Source organism: Crinia signifera, chromosome 1, assembly GCF_055691185.1.
Source record: "Crinia signifera chromosome 1, ASM5569118v1, whole genome shotgun sequence".
NCBI classification, from domain to species: Eukaryota; Metazoa; Chordata; class Amphibia; order Anura; family Myobatrachidae; genus Crinia; species Crinia signifera.
This window is the reverse complement of record NC_139217.1, coordinates 50044597-50067136: the sequence shown is the minus strand read 5'-3', so window position 1 is coordinate 50067136 and position 22540 is coordinate 50044597. Positions and strand designations below refer to the sequence as shown.

Genomic DNA, 22540 nt, shown 5'->3' with positions numbered 1-22540 from the left:
TAACTCCATGCGTAGTTGGATAATAGGGATATGAAAAAATGGGGTGCATTTAACATGGGATTCCAGATAATACATAAGTACCCAAGTTCCATTGTGCACTGTATACAGTCTCAGATAATGCTCGTTAATATCAAATTAATCTGCAGTCAAGCATCCTTGACAAAAATAGAAGCCCCACACTAGCAAAGTTACATGGGACCTAGTAGCTGACTTGTACCAGGCATCGCGCGCTGTGTGGCATATTGAGACTACATGTATGAGGACACGGATACACAGTATATAATTATAGGTTTTTACTAGCTATAATACCTGGGTCCGCTTGGAACTATATATAGATAAAATGTGTCCAGCCAGTGAATCAAAACATAATAATAAAGAACTGTAGTCCCGGTGTCCATTATTCATAACAAGGATTAGTGAAGATAAGCTGCAATAAAGAAAGGTGTTTATTGTTCAGACAGCAATGTTTTTGAATTAGTGCGATTCTTATTTAATACCAGAAATATACAATACCAAATGTGTTCCACCAACGAATGGCGTGCGCATTTTATAGTGTGACTGTACACACAAGAGCGGTATATCTTATATAATGGTTGTTATGAAATAGTTGTACAAAAGATGATGTAGGGCAGGGCTGGGCAATAGCGGCCCTCCAGATGTTGATGAACTACACATCTCAGCATGCCTTGCAGCAGTTTCTGCATTGCCACATAGCAAAACGAATGCAAATCATCCTGGGATGTGTAGTTCATCACCAGCTGGAGGGCCACTGTTGCCCAGCCCTGATGTAGGGTGATGTCTGGCAGTGAAGCAGGGATGTGATGCTGGTAGTGAGGTAGGGATGCGACGCTGGCAGTGCGGCAGGGATGCGACGGCAGTAAGGCAGTGACCACCCATTGCGCATGATGGCTGGGGGTGTGCTTGCTTCTAGGCTGTAAATTGTGTCACATACAGTATGTGGATATCACTCAGATTGTCAAAGTAGGAAAGAAGTCTACTAGCCATTCTAAACACATTAGAGATATCAGACCACTGATTACAACCAATGGGAGTTGTTCTCAGGACAGAGTCCATAAACATGAGATTATTTTAGGTGGTTTTTAATTCCAGTCTATGGATCGGTTTAATCCAGGCACTGAGTGGGAGGGAAGGTCAGGTTTTTGGACAGTGCCTTATGTTCTTCACTGTTTACACTGTAGGAGGATAGGTCACAATGTAGTTGTGTTGTTGTTAGTTTTGGAATGAATCGGTTATTGATCAGAGAGGTTTGTGTAGTCTGGTACACTGAGCATTACAGTTTTATAAATTGTGTTCCGGACACAGCATTTTACATCATGCACCATAAAGCTATACCAGTTGTATGATAGAGAATTCCAGATCAGTTTTGCAGTACTGCTTCAGTACAATTTGTAAACATTATCTGTATCATATCTATATACACACTTGCTTCGTGCGGGGTTACTAGTAGGAGACGAAGGCTTGTGTCCCAAAGTTTTCAGTAGTATAACATTTACATATCCCCACCTGAAGGATCACCTTGGAACTGCAGAAATCCGAGGAGTGCCAGGTATTAGCGGAGGCCACTAAAAGTGCTGATAATTCCCCACCGGGGCACATTTATGCTCAGCGGCACCCTAATTAAAAATGTTGGAGTTCTGCCTTTCAAGAGACGTACCCTGTAGCCATTGTCTCCTGATCACCAACAAAACCACATTACATTACAAAGAGATCCAGACAACCATTCTGGCTTCTATAAATACAAGGGTTCCCTCATTTGATGAGTTAGGTGATCACTGTGGAGTCCACATATATCTTCAGTTATTTTATCTCTCACTTTCCCACCATCCGGACCCCATGCCAACGTCGCTGGGTGACCTTATCTTACAGCCCACCAAGTACCTTTGCAATCTGGTGGACTTTATGCAATAGGTAGCACCCAGTGGAAGTTATTACCTATGGGCTGTGAGACTGCACTGGCTTCACTGTGACTGGCAGTGACTTCCTATTGATAGTCCGACCTGCCAGTCACCCAAGGCAGTCCCACTAGGAGGTCTTTCTTCCCTCCAGGACACCTCTACATGGGCTGCTAAGCAGTAGCCCATAAAAAACGGTTTCTATGCATGAGCAGTATGAGGATGATATGGATCCTGAATATGCCTCTGTGGACTGCTGCAAAAACAGCCCATAAAGGCTGGGAGCCAGTGTATGCGCAGTACCGAAGAAGCTACGGTTCATGCGCCGGGGACCGAGATTGGCGGCGGCAATCATGAGCACAGAGGCGGCAGTGGAGTGGGGGTCCACATCGCGGCAGCCTCCTTCTCCGCAGAGATAAGAGCCACCGCTAGTAGCACCTATCCTTGTGTATCAATGCCTAGTTCCATATAGATTATAAGCTTACCTCTATGCCTGTCTGTTATGGGTGCCGGACGGGATCCAGACAGTCATTTACCCGACATCGGGATCCCGACTGTCAAAACGCCGACAGACAGGTGCCCAACGGCCACCTGCTATTTTCCCTCGTGGGGGTCCATGACCCCCATAGATAGAGAATAGAATAGGTGGCGAGCGTAGCTTACCACCGTGCCCGCAGCGTGGCGAGCGCAGCAAGCCCGCAAGGGGCTTTGTTGCGCTCACCATGCTGTCTGAGTCCGGACTGTCGGGATCCCGACTGTCGGAACCCTATACCACACCCTCTGTTATTACCCAGTCTTGTATTACCACTGTTGTTTCCAGTTGTAATGCATGTCAGTTCTGCATGCAAAAATGTATTAACGTAGAAATGTGATCAGTACAAGAAGCACCAGTACAGGTGCAGTGCAGGCCTCAGCAGGAAACTGGTCACTCACTATAGGACTGTTTCTAGGAAGAAATGTGTGGTTTTCCAGATTATAAAAGAGTACAAGAGATAAGTATAGAATATGCAGGGTGTCTATAATTAAAGGTTACCTATTCCAAGAAGTCTACAGCAAAAAGTAGTCATTGGAATATTGCCAAACTATTAGCACATCTTGGAAGAACATTCACAGCAAAGAAAATAATTAAAAAACAAAAAACCACCACCTGGGGGGCGTATAGTTGCTTTTAAAGGAATCAGTTATGCAAAATTTCCTTTAGCCGGTCATCCCTCTAATCAGTAAATACCAGGGATGGTGAACTTTCAGCCCTCCAGCTGTGGTTGAACTACACAACCCAGCATGCCATGCAACAGTTTAAGCATGGCTAAATAGCAAAACTGTACAGGTTTTTAGAAGTGAAGATGTTGCCCATGGCAACCAATCAAGATTCTACTTTTAAATCTAGACCAGATGTTGTGAAACCACACATCCCAGCATGCTTTGCCACAGTTTTGCTATTAGAGAATGCTAAAACTATTGCAAAGCATGCTGGGATGTGTAGTTTCAAAACATCTGGAGGGCCAACGTTGGACATGCCTGATCTAGACAGTAATAGCTAGAATCTGAATGGTTGCCATAGGCAACATCTCCATTTCTTAAAACCCACATATTAAATATACCCCTACATCTCTCTACAAAGACCCACTTCATCAATGCCAGCCAGCTCTTATCCTAACCCACTGCACCACCTTGCATCTTCCCCACGCCATGTCTCCCCCATCTGCTCCTCCCCTTTATACTGCAATCTCTTATGAGCAGGGCCCTCTGCCTTGATTTGTTTTTCCTTCCCACACTGCCACCTAACCCTTGGTTTCTGCCATCATGATGCTTATTTGAGTGGTAAGATCTCTACTTATTATTATTACTACCAGTTATTTATATAGCGCACACATATTCCACAGCCCTTTACAGAGAATATTTTGCCCACTCACATAAGTCCGGCCCTAGTAGAGCTTACAATCTATATTCCCTACTCTCACATTCACATGGTTAATTTTGTTGGGAGCCAATTAACCTACCAGTATATACAAACTCCACACAGATAAGGCAGTGTTGTGAGGCAATGATGTTAACCACTACACTATCCAATCTAAATAAACCATTGCCTGGTCTTGAATCCTGACGCCTATGAAGGCTGGTAACCAATTAGTCATGAAAAGTTTGCAGTTGCAAAAAATTGGGGCTTTATCACATTTTCTTTTTTAATTTGTGATATTTTTTTTTTTGCCATACCAAACAAGACCCTATTTTGTGGGAGAAAAGCATTCCTTTAACACCCAAATATACCTAGGATCTGCAAAAAAATAACAGACCTGTGGATTTTCGCATTAAAAACAGTCACACCACGGATTTAGTTTCATCTGCCTGAGGCCGAAGCAACCAAATCCCTGATAAATGCGGAGGCTTCAGGGATAAGAGTCAGCACCAGGACGAATACGATATACCCTGCAAATCAATTAGCCATAGTAAATGACTGCGGATAATTGGATAACCCCCTAAGAGGCAGCAAATCTGATCTCCTGTAGAGGAATACTGGCTTCCTCTGCCCTTCTCCAGGTATCCTGAAGATATTGATGGCATTTTTATGGCTTGACTTACCAGTGGAACCCAAGTTCTGACACCTCTGCCCGATAGCCAGCCTCTGCTATATGAATAGAGACAATCTCATAACCTACAGTAACTTCTTTTCACATTTCCTGGACTATTTCTCAGCATTAATTACCTTCAGGTAAAGAGCATCTTTATATATTTCTTGATCTCTACCAGTACACATCCGTATTAAACAGACTCAAATCTCCTGCTGCCAGCACTTTTTGCTTCAACCACTAGAGGACGCCAAAGCTACTTCTATATCTGCTGTATTCGTTTTTTTTTTTCAACAATTTTTTTTATTGTATTTTGCAATAAAATATAATACAATGCAGATGCATGTATAGAAGTAACCATTAAGAAACCAAGATAATCAGCAAGCAGCCCAAAGCACAATTGTCTGATTAACTGCAAAAGTAATGTTATACGGTAAAATACATTGATTACATGTTATTCTTGCATGAAACAATAAATCTGATAGACAGCCCTATGTCTCAGAGCCATCATTGCACGGTCAGTGTTCCTGTGGGCTGGTAGTCACACAAGGGGAAACAAGCCTATTGTAGGGAGATAGGTCAGACTTTAGCAACATATATCATTCTGTACTAGAGTATTATTGGCTGCACATCTACCTACACATACAAATAAATACCATAACATTATCAGAGTATATTAAAGAAAGGGAAAGAAGGGTAGGGAAGACATGTAGGAAAAAGGGAGGGGAGACAAACAACAGAACCAATTAGAATAAGGCAAGATTAATAGAAGAATTCAAAGACCTCTCTGGTCGCACTATGACACATGCGACCAATTCAAAATCTAGGGCGGGGTTTTTTTTCCCCCCACTTAAGAGGAAGACGACAATACCGTAATGATCAACAGGTCTTTACCTATCAGATAGCAATCTGTCTTAAAAGATACCAGGTGGTGGACTCTTGGTGGTGGAATTTTGTATAAGTGTTTGGACCTGTTGGTCTAGGCTTAGAATATAAAGTTCCCACTTTTTGTAGAAGCGGGGAGCACCCCTGCTGTGTTCATTTAATCATTTTTTTTTGTATAATTCATATCTTATTACCACCAAAGACACAACTCATCCACTTAAAAACAACTGTCAATCTAATCTTGCCCTCAATTCATCCATGAGGGTCCAGCCACTCAAGATTCTAAAAATTCAAAAATCTATTGTAAGAAGACGACAGCTACATTCCAGACAGAACACAGAGGAAGCCCAGGAACTGGAATCACAGAGATTGTGCCTCTATAGAACTGTGGATTTCAAGGGCACATATGGAACCATTATGTAACTATGCAGAGGACATACAGAAATCGATATCAGTGCAGTAGACTCCAGAGTAGAAGTACTGTATGCTTGAGTCACTTTCATGCACCTAGCCCCATTGGCAAGTCTCATTAGCCTGTGCTCTCTAGACACTATACACCCCTCCACCTTCAGACCAGCTCCTCTATAAAATCATAGAATAGCGCAAAACCTTGCCACTTATAAACGTGTTCCAGACATTTCAGTCAAGGACTTCGCTTCAAGTACGCTTAACAATCATACATGCTCTTCGCAACCCAAAGGTGGAATACGGTTTCCCACCATGGCCTTAACTGTGAGGAGTTTGTATATTCTCCCCGTACTTGCGTGGGTTCCCTCCGGGTACTCCGGTTTCCTCTCACAATCCAAAAATATGCTGGTAAGTTAATTGGCTCCCAACAAATTAACCCTAGAATGTCTGTGTGTGCGTGTACATGTGGTAGGGAATATAGCTTGTAAGCTCCACTGGGGCAGGGACTGATGTGACTGCTCTAATATTCTCTGTAAAGCGCAGCGGAATATGTGTGCGCTATATAAGAAACTGTTAATAATATCAAATACCTGAGATTTCTAACATCCCTCTTGACAATGCTTTAATAAACAGGTTTTAAATAGGAAACTGACTAACACTAAGGATTGTTTGTGCTATCTGTTTAGGGTAAGAAAATGTGTTTTTATACATAACCGGCAATGGGGCAGATGTATTAAGCCTTAACAAGAGATAAATCAAGGGTGATAAAGAGAGATAAATGCCCAGCCAATCACCTGGTAACTGCCATGTTGCAGACTGTGTTTGAAAAAAGTCAGTAAGCTGATTGGCTGGACGTTTATCTCTCTTTATCACTCTTGCATTTATCTCTTGCTAAGGCTTAATACATCTGCCCCAATGTTTGAGAAGTGTGTATTTGCCCATACTAACGGCCCATATTTTACGGATGAGCACTCCACCCCATCCATACACTAGGTTCTATAGCTTTTGTGCATTATCGGTGCTCGCTCGCCACAGGCCCTACCTGTGGTGCAATAGATCTGTCCTAAAATGATGAACATTTGTGTACGCACTGCTCACTATGGGCCTTATTCTAGTTCACTCCTTCTGACAAAATCCTTCTTACATGGGCAAAACCATGTGCACTGCAGGGGGGCAGATGCAACTTGTGCAGAGATAATTAGATTTGGGTGAGTTATTTAGTTTCTGTGCAGGGTAAATACTGGCTGATTTATTTCTACACTGCAATATAGATCTCACTTTGAAGTAAAACCCCACCCAAATCTAATTCTCTCTGCACAAGTAACATCTGCCCCACCTGCAGTGCACATGGTTTTGTCCATCTGACAAGGATTTTGTCAGAAAGATTGAACTAGAATAAGGCCCTATGCCCTTAGCATATGTAACCTATGTGCAAATGCCCCTTTGCCATATAGATATACCCAAGCAGCTGCATGTGGTTATGTAACTAAATTGCCTAGGGCTCTATCCATCTGTCGATAAGTCTAAACATACATTTTCATATAAAACAATCATTTGATTTATATACATTTTGAAAAACTTCATAAAATAGAGAAAATGTCATCAGTACAGTCGCTTCATAAGAATAAAAAAATGCTTAAAAACCTTTGAAAAGGTGTGGTAAAAAGCACAATGTAAAAGCAGACTGCAGGGGATATCATTCTTAATTCTTTGATTGTATAATTAAAAAATCATATAAAAATTATATATATATATATATATATATATATATATATATATATATATATATATATATATATACACATACAGAAAAGCAGACTGCAAATCATTTTCTACAGTATGTGATGCAGGGTATGGATTGTATGGTCGACATACTGCAGGTCATTAGGTCGACACAAGCATTAGGTCAACATAGGGTTTTTCACTGTTTTTTTTTTTTTTTTTACTCGAATGTCGACACAGTCAACATAGACACAGGATTAAGTGCACCGCTGCGCTCGCCATGCTTTCGGCACACTATTTTATTCTCCCACCACGTCCTAGTGGACGGTAGGGCATGAAATACCGCCTGTCGGCTCAAAAACCAGTGAAAAACCCCATGTGGACCTTTTAACTGTTGACCTAATGCTTGTGTCAACCTAATGACCTGTCAACCTTGCAGTATGTTGACATAATGATTGTCAACCATCTTTAGTTTGACCAACGGACCATACCCCGTGATGCACATGCCTGCATTGCTGTATGCCACAGAGTCATTGCTGTGGGGGGTGAATGCCCGCCTGGGTCTCCATGTTCTCTACTGTATGTGTCCCACATCTCTGCATCTCTTTATAACCCAGAGTCATTGCTGTGGGGGTGAATGTCTGCCTGGGACTCCAGGTTCTCTACCATAGTCTTCAGAAGGTTTTCATTCTGATAAAAGTACACATATAGTAGTTTCCCCACCCGGTCAAATTTGCTAGACTGCAAAATCTTCCGCTTTAAGGTCAGATCCTCCAGAACCTCCAGTAAAATCTTGTTTAATTGGTCCAGGTGAGAATTTAAATTCTGGAAATCAGCGGACAGCTCCTGAAATAGAAACAAACAGTTACTAATTCTAGATCTACAACACTAGATCCCAATGCATCAGTCTATCAGCTTCTCTTTGAACTGATACCACTACATTTAAAAAAAAAAAGGTACTTGTTTCCTAGCACGGCCACAACGATCATGATCGCGGGCATCGGGGGTAAAATCGCGGGCATCGCATGCACTACAAAATCGCGTCCCTTCGCGGGCTTCACAGGTATCCGCGTGCGCTCGCCACACTATTCTATTCTCAACTCCACGCCCTAGTGGATAGTAGGGGTATGAAAAGGTCGGAGGACGCGTACCGCCGCCCCTCGCGGGCTCGCTGCGCTCGCCACGCTTCGGGTTCACGTTGATAGTCGGGTGGCGTAAACTACTTTTGGGGGGACATTTCAATGTTCAGGGGTGTTTTTGGCCCATTTACCATTGTTCCTATGATAATTTGGGTAAATTGAGCCATTTCACATTGTTTCCTATGGGAAATCGTGGTCATCGCGGGTAAATTGAGGCAATTAACATTGTTCTCTATGGGGAAATCGCGGGCATCGCGTCGGTCGCGTCGCAGGCCACTAAAATGACCCCCGATGGCCAAGATTTGTGGCCGTGCTAGGAAACAAGTACCAAAAAAAAAGACCCTTTATTCATTACATCTCCAAACCTGCCATGCAGTGGACAACTGCTGTCACTTTTCTATGTATGTATATATCTGTATATCTAATCTTGTGTCTGTGTGACTCCGAAACACTGCCATCTGTTGGCAGCATATGAAACTACATCTACTAGCTTTCGAAGCATTATCGTCGAGCAGGCTTACTAGTTATATACACTTTGATTGTTTAGTAGACAACTATAAAACATATAATGCAGTTTTACAAGAAAGATATATTAGTGGTAAAGGGACCTGGCATTTACCACATTAAGCCTTAGCTCCCTCAAGACTCTGCCCCCTGCTCCACTCTGTTCTGCTCTATCCTGTACCAAGTCTCGTTGTGCTGTGCACTGCTCTGTCCCACTATCCATTTCATCCACAGCTGCATACTTACTTCCCTGTGGGTCCTCCTTGCCTCCTAGAGCCTGTCTCATCTCCCTAGCAGTAGAGTCATTGCACCCCAGCTTCCACTGTACATGCATGTAGGAGACGAGACCGGCAATAAAGGATATATAAATAAAACAACTTCTAAAATAAAATCACGATGACTGTCCAAACCATTGGCACCGACCATTATGCTTAGAACTTACTGGTGTTTGTAACATGAGCTCATTCCCATCCGAGTACATTACATCTTGTAACTCCTTCAGGTTAGCTTCCAGCTTGGATATAAAAAGGGATTGTTCTTGCTCGGAAACGGCCAGCTGATCTTTCAGAGAAGTGATGTCCTGGGATAATTTCTGAGCCATGGACTCTAAACCGCTGTATGTTCTAAATAATTTCTGCATGTTCTCTCCATCCAGGATCTGGAATAATCTGCAACACACAAAGCTAACAATCAGGTACAATGTCAAAATCTCATTAGTCATAACCTATAACAGATACCGAACAATATATATATGCCAATGCTTGGGATAAGCATATTGATATCCCAACAAAAAAATAAGGATCACATATGGTTTGAGGTAACATGTTTAAAAAAAGGGCAGACTAGATGGGCCAAGTGGTTCTTATCTGCCGTCACATTCTATGTTTCTATGATTCCGCCCCGATTATCATTACATACATTAATGAGTAACTAAACTCTAAGAGCACATTTGGAAGTCTGGCAATATGTCAACCGCCAGGGATACATTTATACCCCTTTCAGACATGCAACCCAGGAATTACCCAGCAATTTGACTGCTGGGTCATTTTCCCGGGTGCAGCCTGCGCGTTCATGTTTAAAAACCTGGGATTTTGGAGTATGTCTGAAAGGGGTACAAGTGTCTTAAATATCCATGAAAGTAGTTGACCTATCCGTTATACCTTAGCAGCCCGGCAGTTTATACTTACCCATGAGAAGCTTTATCCTTAGAATCAATATTGGTCCGGGGTTTGGCTGAGGACAGCAGGGTAACATCGGACATCATTGCTAGCCTTGTCTCCAAGTTCTCTGCACTTTGCCTCAGTTCTCTAATTAAGGCTTCCAGTTGACGGTTCACATTTCTGTGTTTCATCAACTCCAACTCGTAGCCCATCTGTAAGAGCTCGAAAGAGGCTTTCTGCTTCATTAGATGGTCGCACACGATGTCCTGCCTGGAGCTGTACAGGTTGTAGCGCGCGATCTGCAAATCATAGTCTCCTTTCACAATCGGCATGTTCAGCAGCTGGGCGTTCTCCCGGACCAGCTCTGGGAGAGTCTCTCGCTTTATGGCGCCTATGCGATTTTCAGTCTGTGATGCCTCCTCTTTTAAACTTGCAATTCTGACCTTCAGCTGATCTTTATGAGAGGCCTTCACAATACAAAGCAGAAAGAATTGAGCGGATTAGATTTCCCTCGTCATATTTAACATAAATAATGATCCTAATTAGTGTTCTAGTACCCTGCACTTCTCACAGCCTGTGCAGTTCCTCTTTCGGGATACAGACCAGAGTGTGCTAGAAGCGCCAGAGTAGGGCGACACCCAAGGCAAGAAAGAGAAACTGCACAGGTTTAGAGTGCTAGAATGAACAGCAATGTTTCATCTTCATGTGCTTATACCGCGCCTTAAATTAGTCTTAGTATTGCAAGTGGAATTTATATTTTATTATATTTTTTATTCTACACTCGATCCATTAGAGCAGTGGTTCTCAATTCCGGTTCTCAGGACCCCCCCCCCCCCCCCCCAACAGTTCAGTTTCCATGTCACCCTGCAGGTGCACTCATTATTCACTGACACATTTTAAAAGATCCACAGGTGGGGCTAATTACTTCACTTGTGATTCTGTGTGGAGACAAGGAAAACGTGAACTGGGGGGAGACCTGAACTAGAGTTGGGCAAAGTGGCTCAATAAAGAGAGTGGCGGGAAAAGGAGTGGTCAGTGAAAAGATCCCTTTCTTTTGGGCGACTCGCTAGCTCGAGTAATTAGCCCCACCTGTGGATCTTTTAAAATGTGTCAGTGAATAATGAGTGCACCTGCAGGGTGACCTGGAAACTGTGAACTGTTGGGGTGGGGGGGGTCCTGAGAACCAGAATTGAGAACCACTGCTCTAATGGATCATTTTGAAGCATGGTGACATCTTCTGATGATTTGATGACTTTGTAAGTTTTGTATTGTCTGCAAAGATGGATACATTGCTGAGTAACCCTATCCCAATATCGTTAATAAAAATGGGCCCCAAAACTGAACCCTGGGCACTCCACTTAGTACCGGTATCATATCTGATACGGCACCATTCACAACCACTCTTTGTTCTCTATTACATAGCCAATTCCCTACCCATCTGCAGATATTTTCACCCAATCCTACGTTCTCCATTTTATTAATCAATCTCTTGTGTGGGACAGTATCAAATGCTTTAGCGAAATCTAGGAAAATCACATCTACAGCATTTCCATTATCGAGGTTTTTGCTAACTTCTTCATAGAACCCTAGTAGATTAGTTTGGCATGAACGATTTTTCACGAACCCATGTTGGTTAGTACTGAGTAGACGGTGATGATCTAAATATTCCTGGATACCATCCCTTAAAAATCCTTCAAATAGTTTACCCACAATTTATGTTAAACTAACGGGTCTGTAATTAGCGGGATCTTCCTTTTTTGAATATTGGCACTACCTCTGCTATTCTCCAATCTTTTGGTACTATACCTGACAATAGTGACTTGCTAAAGATATAATGTAGGGGGGTAGCTAGTTCATCCCTTAATTCCATTAATACCCTCGGATGAATCCCATCTGGCCCTGGTGATTTATTTGTTTTGAGTTTGCTTAGCCTCAGTATTATTTCCTTCGGCGTGAAATCCACATTGAGATCAGGCTTATTTGTCCCGTTTTTGTGAAATGTTCGTTCCACAGTCTGCTCTCCCTTAGTAAATACTGATGAGAAGAACTCATTTAACAGTTTTGCTTTTCCCTTGTCCTCAGTAACACTTTTTCCACTAGTATCAGTTAGTGGGCCTATGTTTTCCTTAATTAAAAGTTTACTATTTATGTATTTAAAAAACTTCTTTGGGTTGGTTTTGCTTTCAGTGGCTATGCACTCTTCATATAATATTTTAGCTGCTTTTAGGTGGTGGAGGCTAAGAGAGTAGAGCAATTTAAACATGCACGGAATAGACATAAAGGATGGTCGTAGATCAAATAGGGTTTGAGGTAAAAATATGGATGAAAAAGGGGCAAACTAAATAGGCCAAATGGTTCTTAGCTGCCTTCTTGTTCTATGTTTATATATTAGAAGTGGAAATCGGTTTAGTGTATATCTATATGTAAATGATGCATATCTCAAAAATGTATTACATTCTATGGTCAAACAACAACAACCAGTTACAGAGGCAATTCTTAGTTATCAAGTATAATACCGCATACACTATAGGCCATATGTAATAGGGTGCTAGAATCAGAAAGTGAGAGATTGGAGGATATTTTACCCATTATTATTATTTTTTTAAAGCTGCACTCAGTAACATGGCAAAATCAACCTGGTTTTTCCAGTGTAAATGATTGCTGTTTATAAACAATGGCAAAACTCTCCCTAAATCGCTCACATTCTGATTCTAACACACTATTACATTTAGCCCTATACTTCTATACTCTTACCTTGCTTTGCATTACGCTAGTATTACTGTCCACCCATTTCAAACCAGCCTGTAAGCTAGAGTGTTTTTCCTTGGTCTGTACCAGCTTATGTTTTGCGCTAATATAAGCCAGCTGGAGTCTCATCATCTCTTTGCACTTGTCCTCAAGGGCCGTATCTTCGCAGTTCCCATCCAGCTGAACTAGCTGAAAGTCATTGTCGGAACCCTCGACACATTTAGAGAAGCCCTCGAAAAAATGTTCTTTAGTAAATAGAGTGAGAGCAGCAGTGCTTTGTTCTTCACATGACAAATACTTATCTAGGAGAACCTGAAATAGGAAAATTGGTGATGATAGCATAGAACTCTTTTCATGGGGGGCATAGAATGCCATTAGCTTCTGAATGCCATCGACAATAGCCTGGAGCTCATGATTCAGCTTGTTATTGGTCACCTGCAGGACACTGAGGATTTCTTTCAATGACTTTGCCTCCTCATCTTCAGTACCTTTGAATTTTAAGCATGAATGTACATTGGCCGAAGCCACCAAATGGAGCTTATTGCGCCTCTGTATGTGGAGATTTCGTAATGCCCGAAGAGCATGTAGCTCTTCCTCTAGCTTCTCTATGGCAATTTCTTCCATAGCATCATTTGAAATAGATGGTTTACAAGTTTTCATCACCTCCTGTAAAGCATTTTCATCCAGAACAGCTTTACCGGATTTTTGCAAGTCATTGAAGGCCTGTAATTTCTCCTCCGAAAGGACATTTTGCTCAGTTAAGCTGGCACAGAACCAATCTAGGAATGATTTCACATGCGTGTTTTCAAACAGCCAATCAAAGTCTTCTCCTTCAAGCTTGGAGGATTTAGGATAGGATACCTTCCCCAATGTCTGTACAAACCGGTCCCCAAAACTCATGATTGTCACTTAAGGAGTCCTATAAAAGTAAAAAAATAAATACATTTAAAATATCAACTGTAAAAAGGAGTGTCTTCCATACATTATAGACATGCTACATTTGTTGACATGGAAAAATGTGATACAATTCAGCTGTAGTAGATTGAGACAAATATTTATTTGTATAGCGCAAAGGAATGTATAATCGGAAGTGTTGGGATGGGCCGCAACCTCAAAAAAACATCTGCTGAACAAGGAAAATAGTATGCAATAAAAAATACATACTGTATTGTACTGTTCATTATTGTGTCTGTGGTTTTCTCTGCGTTTAGTTCATTGCGTATATTTGCATGGACAATGGTCACCTAAGTATTGGGAGTGCTGTATATAGGGGGTTTCACAAAGTACAGGATTAATGGTGTGTAAGTATACTGGAGTTTCTGTGCCTGGGAAAAGTAGTGTTCATTCTAGCACACGTCATCTTTGAAAACCCATGCAGTTCCTCTTCCCTGCCTGAGGTGTCGTTGTCTGCTGTAGTGCTTCTAGCACAGTGTGGCCTGTATATTAGCACTGATATGCAGGTCAGACCTGTGCTAGAAAAACCAAAGCAGACAGCAACACCCCAGGCAGGGAACAGGAACTGCATGGATTTTCAAAGATGGAGGGTGCTAGAATGAACACTAGGAAAAGCATTTACTCATCATAAAGACATATGTGGCCAGTCAAGGATTCGAGGATTAGAGATGGATATTAAAAGTGCAGTATTGTGTATATCTTATTAGTGGTATGTAAAGCATCGTTCAGGAATCATAGATGGTTACATATACACAGAAGAGACCCACACTGAGTGTAAGGAGGCATAGACAAAGGGTGATTGTAACCTCTTTTCTAAGTGATCTGTCAAGATTGCTTAGAAATTAAGCACGTATTTCTCCATGTGTATACCCAATAGTGATAAGTGGTTCCACACGTCGCCATTGCCCACCTGTAGTCAAGATCTAGTCAGTACGCCTACATGTGCTTTAGGAAATGGAGTTAGCACAGATCTCCCATACACACATCACTATGTGTGTATGGGCAATCTAGCCACCAGGAAGCTCAAGGGCAATTTCCCTAGCGTACATCTCTCAGCATGTAGGCTTGGCAAAATCACCCCGTGTGTATGGGGCTTAAAGCTGTGTACACACGGTGCAATATATTGCTCAGTGTCCAGTTTTCATCAGCGACCAGAGATGGTCTCTGATGAACAGAACACTCTGCCAGGAGAGCGGCAGAGGGACCAGCGACCATTAGGGGGCTGAACAAGGGAGCGTGCACCCCGCAATTTATCACTGCAGCACAAACAGATCGGTGCAATCTTGCTGGCAAATATGGTCGCTGAGCGACCATATTGCCAGCGAGATTGCACCGTGTGTACACAGCTTAAATCTTCATGTCACAGTCAGACTCTGCAGTATAATATGAATGGGACAGCCTCCAATGCACTGTTTAGTAGTCTCACTGGAGCTTCAGAGCAGGAAGAAAACACACCATTGTGTCATGAGTGGATTTTCGCCAGCCAATGCCAGAGTACATCACAATGCTATATGAAACCACTGAACCAAAACCGTAGATGGCTATTCCTAGATTCCTTCTCTAACATAGGAACCTGGCAGCTAGGAGGAGGTTCTTAGACAAAATACATTATTTTTGTTTGCCCCATTGTAGCTTTATGTTATTATTATTTATTTAAATTGTGCCACAAGGGTTCCACAGTGTCTAACTATCTAAATGAGCAAAAACCGATGACTTACAGCACAAGCCAATTTAGGACAAATTTATGATAAATAAGGAGTTACATCACGGGAGGGACACTAAAGTAATTAGGGTGGCAGAGATATATGTAGTCTTAAAAAAAGACATGACATGAGTAGAGAGGGCCCTGCTCGTGAGAGCTTACATACTAAAGGGGAGGGGCAGATAGGATAGCTGTCACTCCTGCCTATCAGCCCTAATCAGCTTTAGGGCTAAACTTTTCGCACAAAACTTTTTTTTTTACAGTTCTTTTTGGCCCAGCGTAAAACATTTTTTATTCAAGTGCAATAAAATTCGATGAAACAGTGGTTCTCAACCTCGGTCCTCAGGGACCCCCAACAGTGCATGTTTTCCAGGTCTCCACACAGAATCACAGGTGAATTAATTAGCTCCACCTGTGATCTTTTAAAATGTGTCAGTGAATAATGAGTGCACCTGTGCATATGCTGGGTGTCCTGGAAAACGAGCACTGCTGGGGGTCGCTGAGGACCGTGGTTGAGAACCACTGGGATAAAATACAGTGAATGACCTTATGACCAAGGCTATTTGTCAGCAAAATAGGTTGGAGCGAAATCCTGGGTACTTCTACACCAACTTCCCAATGGTCAGATGTTGTGGTCACATAGCCAAAAAAGAGCGCCAACAATCCCCACTCCCATTGTTAGTACCAGGGGGACCGGGACTTTCCCCCCCAGGAGTGTAGGCCGCTAGGGGTTCTCTCCAAGCGCTGTGTAGATCTTCCCAAAAAAGCTCTCCCACTTCCACCAACGCGTTCCATCTTCCTGAGAAAGCCTAGGTAATAGTTTAAACGCATGGTGGGACACATTTATTGGCTGTGTAATCACATCTGGCCATTCACGGTACTTATCACATTTTAAAGTGTTTTATTGCATTTGAATAAAAATTTGTTTTACACTATGTGGAGCATATGTTGCCCTCTTTGAGGTACATCTGAAACTGTATGCCGGCACCTGAGGGAGAAGTTATAATTATACACCTATTTTCAGTGGCCTAAGTAGAAGGCCCCCCCAAAGGGTATGGAGTATCTACACCTGGGGTAGCCAACCCTAGTCCTCGAGAGCTACCAACAGTGCATGTTTTGCAGGTCTCCTCACAGAATCACAAGTGAGCTAATTAGCTCCATCTGTGGATCTTTTAAAATGTGTCAGTGATTAATGAGTGCAGCTGTGCAGCAGCTAGGTTGTCTGGAAAATGTGAACTGTTGGTAGCTCTCGAGGGCTAGGGTTGGCTACCACTGATCTACACCTTATTTTTTACACCTCTGAAAGTTTTAATGCTATCTGCATTATGAAAAGTGGTTTTATCCCTTGTCAGGTCATTAGTAAAAGTGAACCTGGTTGAAGGAATAAAAGAACATAACTTATTGGACCCCTTTTGGCAATCCCATTGCCACATTTTAGACAATTATTTTCTTTTGAGAAATAGGTGACTGTCGATTTCTCATTGAAGCGCCGTTTTTCAACCCTGTTTGTTAAGTGACTGGTACAGTGTATAGTAGCTGGGTGATGGGGCAAGGGGTGCAGTGGCGCCTAGGTTACAGGGTGTATGAAATGATGTGGGCTCCTCATGTGGCACAGTGTATAGTGGCTTGGTGATGGGGCTACAGGGTGCAGATGCACCTGGGTGATGGAGCACTGGGTGTAGGACAGTGCTGGCTAACCTTGACACTCCAGCTGTTGTTGACCTACACATCCCAGCATCAGTTTTAGCATGGCCAAAAAGTACAACTGTAGCAAGGCATGCTGGGATGTGTAGTTCAACAACAGCTGGAGTGTCACGATTAGTCGTCACTTGTGTACGAGCTGGGTGACATGGCACAGAGTGTAGTAGCAGATGTATGATGTGGGATCCCTATGTGGCACAGTGTATAGTAGCTGGGTGACGGGGCCTAGGGTGCAGCGCAATAGCTGGGTGATGCGGGCTCCGTGTGTATAACTATAAGCAGCCTGCTCTGCCTCAGGGATCAGTCTCCCTGTAGTGGAAGGAGGTGCTGCCCGCCCGAGTGCCGCAGCCATCTCAGAAGCGGAGTGAATGATACCGTATACAATACATTACGGCGACTGGTGTAACTGTATATGCAATGTATAAGAACGGGAAGTACGTACTGTTGTGTCCGTAACAGCTGCGTTTGCTTTTCCCGCTCCGTGTGACGTCAGGAGGCTCCGGCTACGGAGTCCCTCAGGTATCAGCATCCGATCCTTGCGATGAACAACACTCCCACCGCCCTCCTCTCAGTGCCACTGCCTACGCGAGAAGATGCCGCGCCACAGATTTGGGGTGGGCGGGGCTACAGGGAATAAAACAGTCATGTCACGTGTGCAGCGGGGAGCAGAGGTACGTTGCGGCCGTTGGTATGGCGACGTCATTGTGAACGTTTCCCGCCTATCCATTACATTCCCGGTCTGAGACTGAGTCAGTCGCTGCGCTGTGCATGCCCTCTCTCAGCTCCTCCTGTCTCCCGTGTGCGCCACTAGTGGGGTAGTTAAACCGTGTAAGTGTTATCCCACCATAAGACTGGGTAATGGGTTAGTAAGGTGTCCGGGGTTATGGCTGAGGGGGTCACTTGTTGAAAACAATATTTGAGACTGTCCTAGATTATTTCACAGCCAGCAATAATTGTGTGCCAGCCTGGTGGTGGCTGCGGTTCTTTGTAGAGATGGGCAAAACGGATCACTTAGCCGAGCCGGGATCCAGCGGAGCAGCCAGTGAAAAGATCCGGATCGTTAGCACGACTCTCCGGCTCACATTGAAAAAGGGTTAATTTTACTTAATTTCATTCGTATCCACCGGGCGGGAGGGTGGATTATTTTCATATTGCAAAGACCGGCGGCTCACTCGTTCTTTAAAGGGATCCGTTTAAAAGATACGCTTCGTTCAGGAACGACCCATCTCTAGTTCTTTGCATTGGTCGTGAATCTGAAGGTGGCCATACACGCGCAGATTTATCTGCAGATCTGTCTGGTTGGAACAAAAACATGGTTATGGATGAGAGCAAATGTCAGTTGACCATTTGCTTGGAAATGCTGGGAAACTGACAAACTGTCACTCAAAAACCATGTTTTTGTTCCAACCAGCCAGATCTGCAAATAAATCTTACTAGTGTATGGGCACCTTTAAACTTTGAGGTTACTGACTTGTCTGTGGCTGCAATGCTGGCCCAGATGCCTTGTGTTTACTTCACAGCTCACATTTACCCGAGTCTTCTTCCTGGTGGGTGTGTGTAGCATACAGGCAGTCGGAATTAGGGGTGGACATCGCAAGCCCACCGTCATATAATGGCTGGCACATACAAAAATCCTGTGTAGTGTGGCCGGCAGTGAATTGGCCTGGAATCATAACAGCCATTGAAACACCATTGAATGTTTACCATTCAATGAGGCAGATGTATTAAGCCTGGAAAAAGAGATAGACTGGAGATTAAGTAAAAGGAGATAAAGCACCAGCCAATCAACTCCCAACTGTCATTTTTAAACACATTTCACTTTATCTTTTCTCCAGGCTTAATACATCTGCCCCAATGTTGGCAAACATCAGAATGCCACCATCGAATGGTAAAAGCACTAACGTAATAAAAAAAAACGATGGTTTCAAACCATTGTGCTCCGATGTCCATCCCTAATCTGAATACTGACATTTGTCAGAAGATTGGTTCTAGAACTCTGAAGGAGCCCATAGACGCTCTGTTTTTGCCGGCACCGTTCTGTACTATGCGATGCGCGCTCCCGCGCATCACATAGTACGGTACAAAAAGTATGTGCTGCACATACTTTTTGTACTAGCTGTTCATTGCATCGCATTGCATGCACACTGCATGCACAATGCATGCGATGTGATGTGTACTATTTAAGTCCCAAACGGATCCGTTAAACGGACCGTGTATGGGCAGTTTTATTCTGGTCTCAATACGGCACCAAAATCCTCGCTGTTGGCATCCTGAATGTGTGTGTGGGAAGGGGGCTGGGGATAGCATGCTTACCTTGGTCCGCCATTCTCTGTCGCAGACGTGTGAAAGGGTCAGAGTTACGCACATTTGCACAGGCTGGTGAGTGAGTTGCGAATGGATTTGCAGCTAGCAGGCCTTTGCAAATTTGCACAACAGCGATTAGAATCAGGCCCTCTATTTAAAGTGGGGATTTTTATAGTAATCCGTTTATTTTAAAGGTGAATCATGGAAAAATATAGCCAGGATTTGGGAATTTACTGTAGGAAAGAGCCTCTTTCGCTTGTTGCTGGAAAGATACTGACAGCTCTACAGGCCAGTCATACAGGTAGTATGTTACTCTGAATATAGGTTGTCTTATATCCTATGTTGTAAAAGTAATTCCTTACATACTGTATGTGTGGAATTTGTGGACACCTTCACTGTTTGCTTGGTTCACGTTTTATATGTATTATACCCCTTTTATACCAAAACGCCGGGTCGCACCCGGATTTTTGGACCCAGCTTCAAGCCAGGTGCGACCCGTCTTTGGTCCCTTTTACACCAGCGCTCCCATCTCCACCCGGCGCAGGAGGTTTCTGAGCCGCCGCTTGGAGATGACATCATCTCCAAGCGCCGATCGCTGCTGCCGGGACCCGGAAGGCTGCGCTGTGGGCAAGCCCAGCACGAAGGTAATCTGCTGGGCTGCCCCAAGCACATACTTTTTGTACTTAGGTTTCATCAAATTGCATCGCATTGCATGCACAACGGATGCACATGCAATGCAATGTGATCCGTGCTAGTACAGCACGGAAAGCACGCCCTCATAGCAGCGTGTATGGGCTGCTTTACAACTGTTGTTGGGACAATATGAATGATATGTGATGCAGTCTAATGGCCATGAGGAGAAGCAGTGATCTACCGGCTCTGACCGGGCATGTAATTAGAATAAAATATAGAACATTACTCCATCGTACTGTAAAAATAGTTTTATTCCTATGGAGAATTGTATATCTTCTAGCAAACTTACAATGTGCTGCTGACATTTTGGTACTGAGAAAATAATGTTATTTGACTGGATTTTTTTTTTTTTTATATTAAAATTTGTTACTTAATGCTATGTTTTGATAAATTCTTTCTTTCAGAAAACATTTCAGAAATACCTAGCAACTATAATTTCTCTTTAGGAGATTGTGTGAGGAATGATAAGGCAAGTCTCAAGAAATAAATATTCTGAATATACAAAATACTTTACAAAATACAAAAACTATTGTAGTAAACATTGTACTAAAATATATATTGCTCTATCTATACCACTATCCCACCTATAAATCTATTCCTGCATACAAAACTAGGTATAGGGTCTAAGTCGCCCTTCCCTGGCATACAGCTGTGCAGATTCTAAGCCATAGTATGGCCCCCAATGAGAACGATTATGCATCTGAGTCTGCAACTACTTCATAGACTTGCCCGCGACACGCCAATATAAAGCCTATAATAACAGCCATCACCATGCGTCCACAAACCATCTCCCTGCCACCGCCACCAAAACTCCAAATACATTTAAAAGACATTTCTGAGGCTGCGGGGTATTAATTTCTCTCATCAGAAACCTCACAGTCGGAATTCAATGTTCCAAGTGTTGGAAAGTCCAAGGATTGTCATAAAATTTCCATGAATTTGACAATCTGCGGCCATTTCCGGCGGCATTGAAAAGGCGGGGACTCTAATATCCGATCAGCAGTGTGCCCGACTCAGGCACAAAGGTGCATCAAGATGTATAATTGTGTGGTGTGTATCCATTATTACTAGTGCTTGAACTCTGCCATAGAGGGGAAGCTATGTAATCCTGAGGTGCCTGCACAACCTGAGTAGGCTCCAGCTCTGTTCTCATGAATAGGCATAGGTATTGATGAATGTGTAGTGCAATCCAAGCCATGGTTTGCTGTGCCGGCCCATCATATACTCAGAAGGGAATTGTAGGACCTCCAAATAATAACCTTGGTGGTCGATTTCTGAAGTTTGTGCCCCAAAATTATTATTCGGAGCTACAGATGGAGCCATCCTCATCTAGCCCTTTAATAGGATTAAATGAGTAATATGATTACTCTGCTAATCCCCTACTCTATTGTTCTATGTATTGTGTTGCATCTGAGAACAATAGGCCTTGGATATCCAGAGACGGCCAGAAGAAATGGCTCCATCTGTATGTTTCACTTCAGCTCTACATTTGCTAAACATGTTATGTTTTTAAATACATTTTTTACTAAATAAAACAGGCATTTCCATAGTTGAATGATGCTTTGCCCAGACCTTCTAACAAGTATTCTACCACATTGTGAGATGATTTGCCCACTACGGGCACTACTCTATGAGTTTAGGGGGAATTTATATGGTGTTGTGATGCCTTGTCTCACAACAATGCTTGTGTGCCCACATACAGTATTAGCCAGTTACAGTAATCTCCAACATAGCAAGTTCTCAAGCGTACCTGTATGGGGGTGTGATGGAAAACTTGCAATGGAAACTATGTGCAGTTCTACAAGAGCATATCATGTACATCCTAGAGAACTGAATCACCCCCTTTATGTAAAACTTAGGGCCTTATTCAGACCTGTTTGTTAAGCTGCATATATATTCGCCCACAAGCCGATTGCCCCCTCCTTTGCTGCCCAAATCCACTCACTAGCATGCGAGGAGATGTGTACACTAAGTTGTATTAAGCTAAAGCCACAGATGCTGCCTTCCTTGCCCTCCTGTGTCCAAATCAGAACCAGCCTTATAAGGAGGGACAGGTGTCCCCCCCCCCCCCCCTCAATACATTAACCCCTTGGGTGGTATTCCTGGAAATTTTCCAGGCTCAGCTGCGCTGCCGCAGCGG

The 22540-nt window shown here is 43.1% G+C and overlaps 2 protein-coding genes across 3 annotated transcripts in view; one reads left to right on the top strand and one right to left on the bottom strand.

Moving 5' to 3' along the window:
* Positions 1–302: 302 nt before the first annotated feature.
* HAUS3 (HAUS augmin like complex subunit 3) lies at positions 303–18069 on the bottom strand. 2 transcript variants are annotated; one of them, XM_083151389.1, is made up of 6 exons: positions 17846–18069; positions 13053–13965; positions 10326–10765; positions 9581–9806; positions 8219–8341; positions 303–427 (listed from the first exon to the last, which is right to left on the bottom strand). In XM_083151389.1, the coding sequence occupies exons 2-6, from the start codon at positions 13944–13946 to the stop codon at positions 398–400; spliced, it is 1713 nt and encodes a 570-aa protein (XP_083007515.1). In that variant the 5' UTR covers positions 13947–13965; positions 17846–18069; the 3' UTR covers positions 303–397. The 2 variants fall into 2 exon arrangements, with proteins under 2 accessions (XP_083007515.1, XP_083007505.1); XM_083151379.1 differs by lacking the exon at positions 303–427 and having other exon boundaries at positions 2907–8341; positions 17846–18067.
* Positions 18070–18825: 756 nt separating this feature from the next.
* POLN (DNA polymerase nu) overlaps positions 18826–22540 on the top strand; it is a 129145-nt gene continuing 125430 nt past the window's right edge. The window contains 2 exon segments of the mRNA XM_083151402.1: positions 18826–20008; positions 20805–20869. Coding sequence (XP_083007528.1) covers positions 19909–20008; positions 20805–20869 — 165 coding nt within the window. The 5' untranslated portion in view covers positions 18826–19908.

Excerpts from the sequence above, each read along its gene's own strand:
- HAUS3 (XM_083151379.1), bottom strand. The coding sequence starts at position 13,946 with ATGAGTTTTGGGGACCGGTTTGTACAGACATTGGGGAAGGTATCCTAT. Across the intron at positions 10,766-13,052 it reads CTAGCGTAATGCAAAGCAAG|GCCTCTCATAAAGATCAGCT; the intron begins GTAAGAGTATAG and ends TGTATTGTGAAG. Across the intron at positions 9,807-10,325 it reads AAGGATAAAGCTTCTCATGG|ATTATTCCAGATCCTGGATG; the intron begins GTAAGTATAAAC and ends TGTGTGTTGCAG.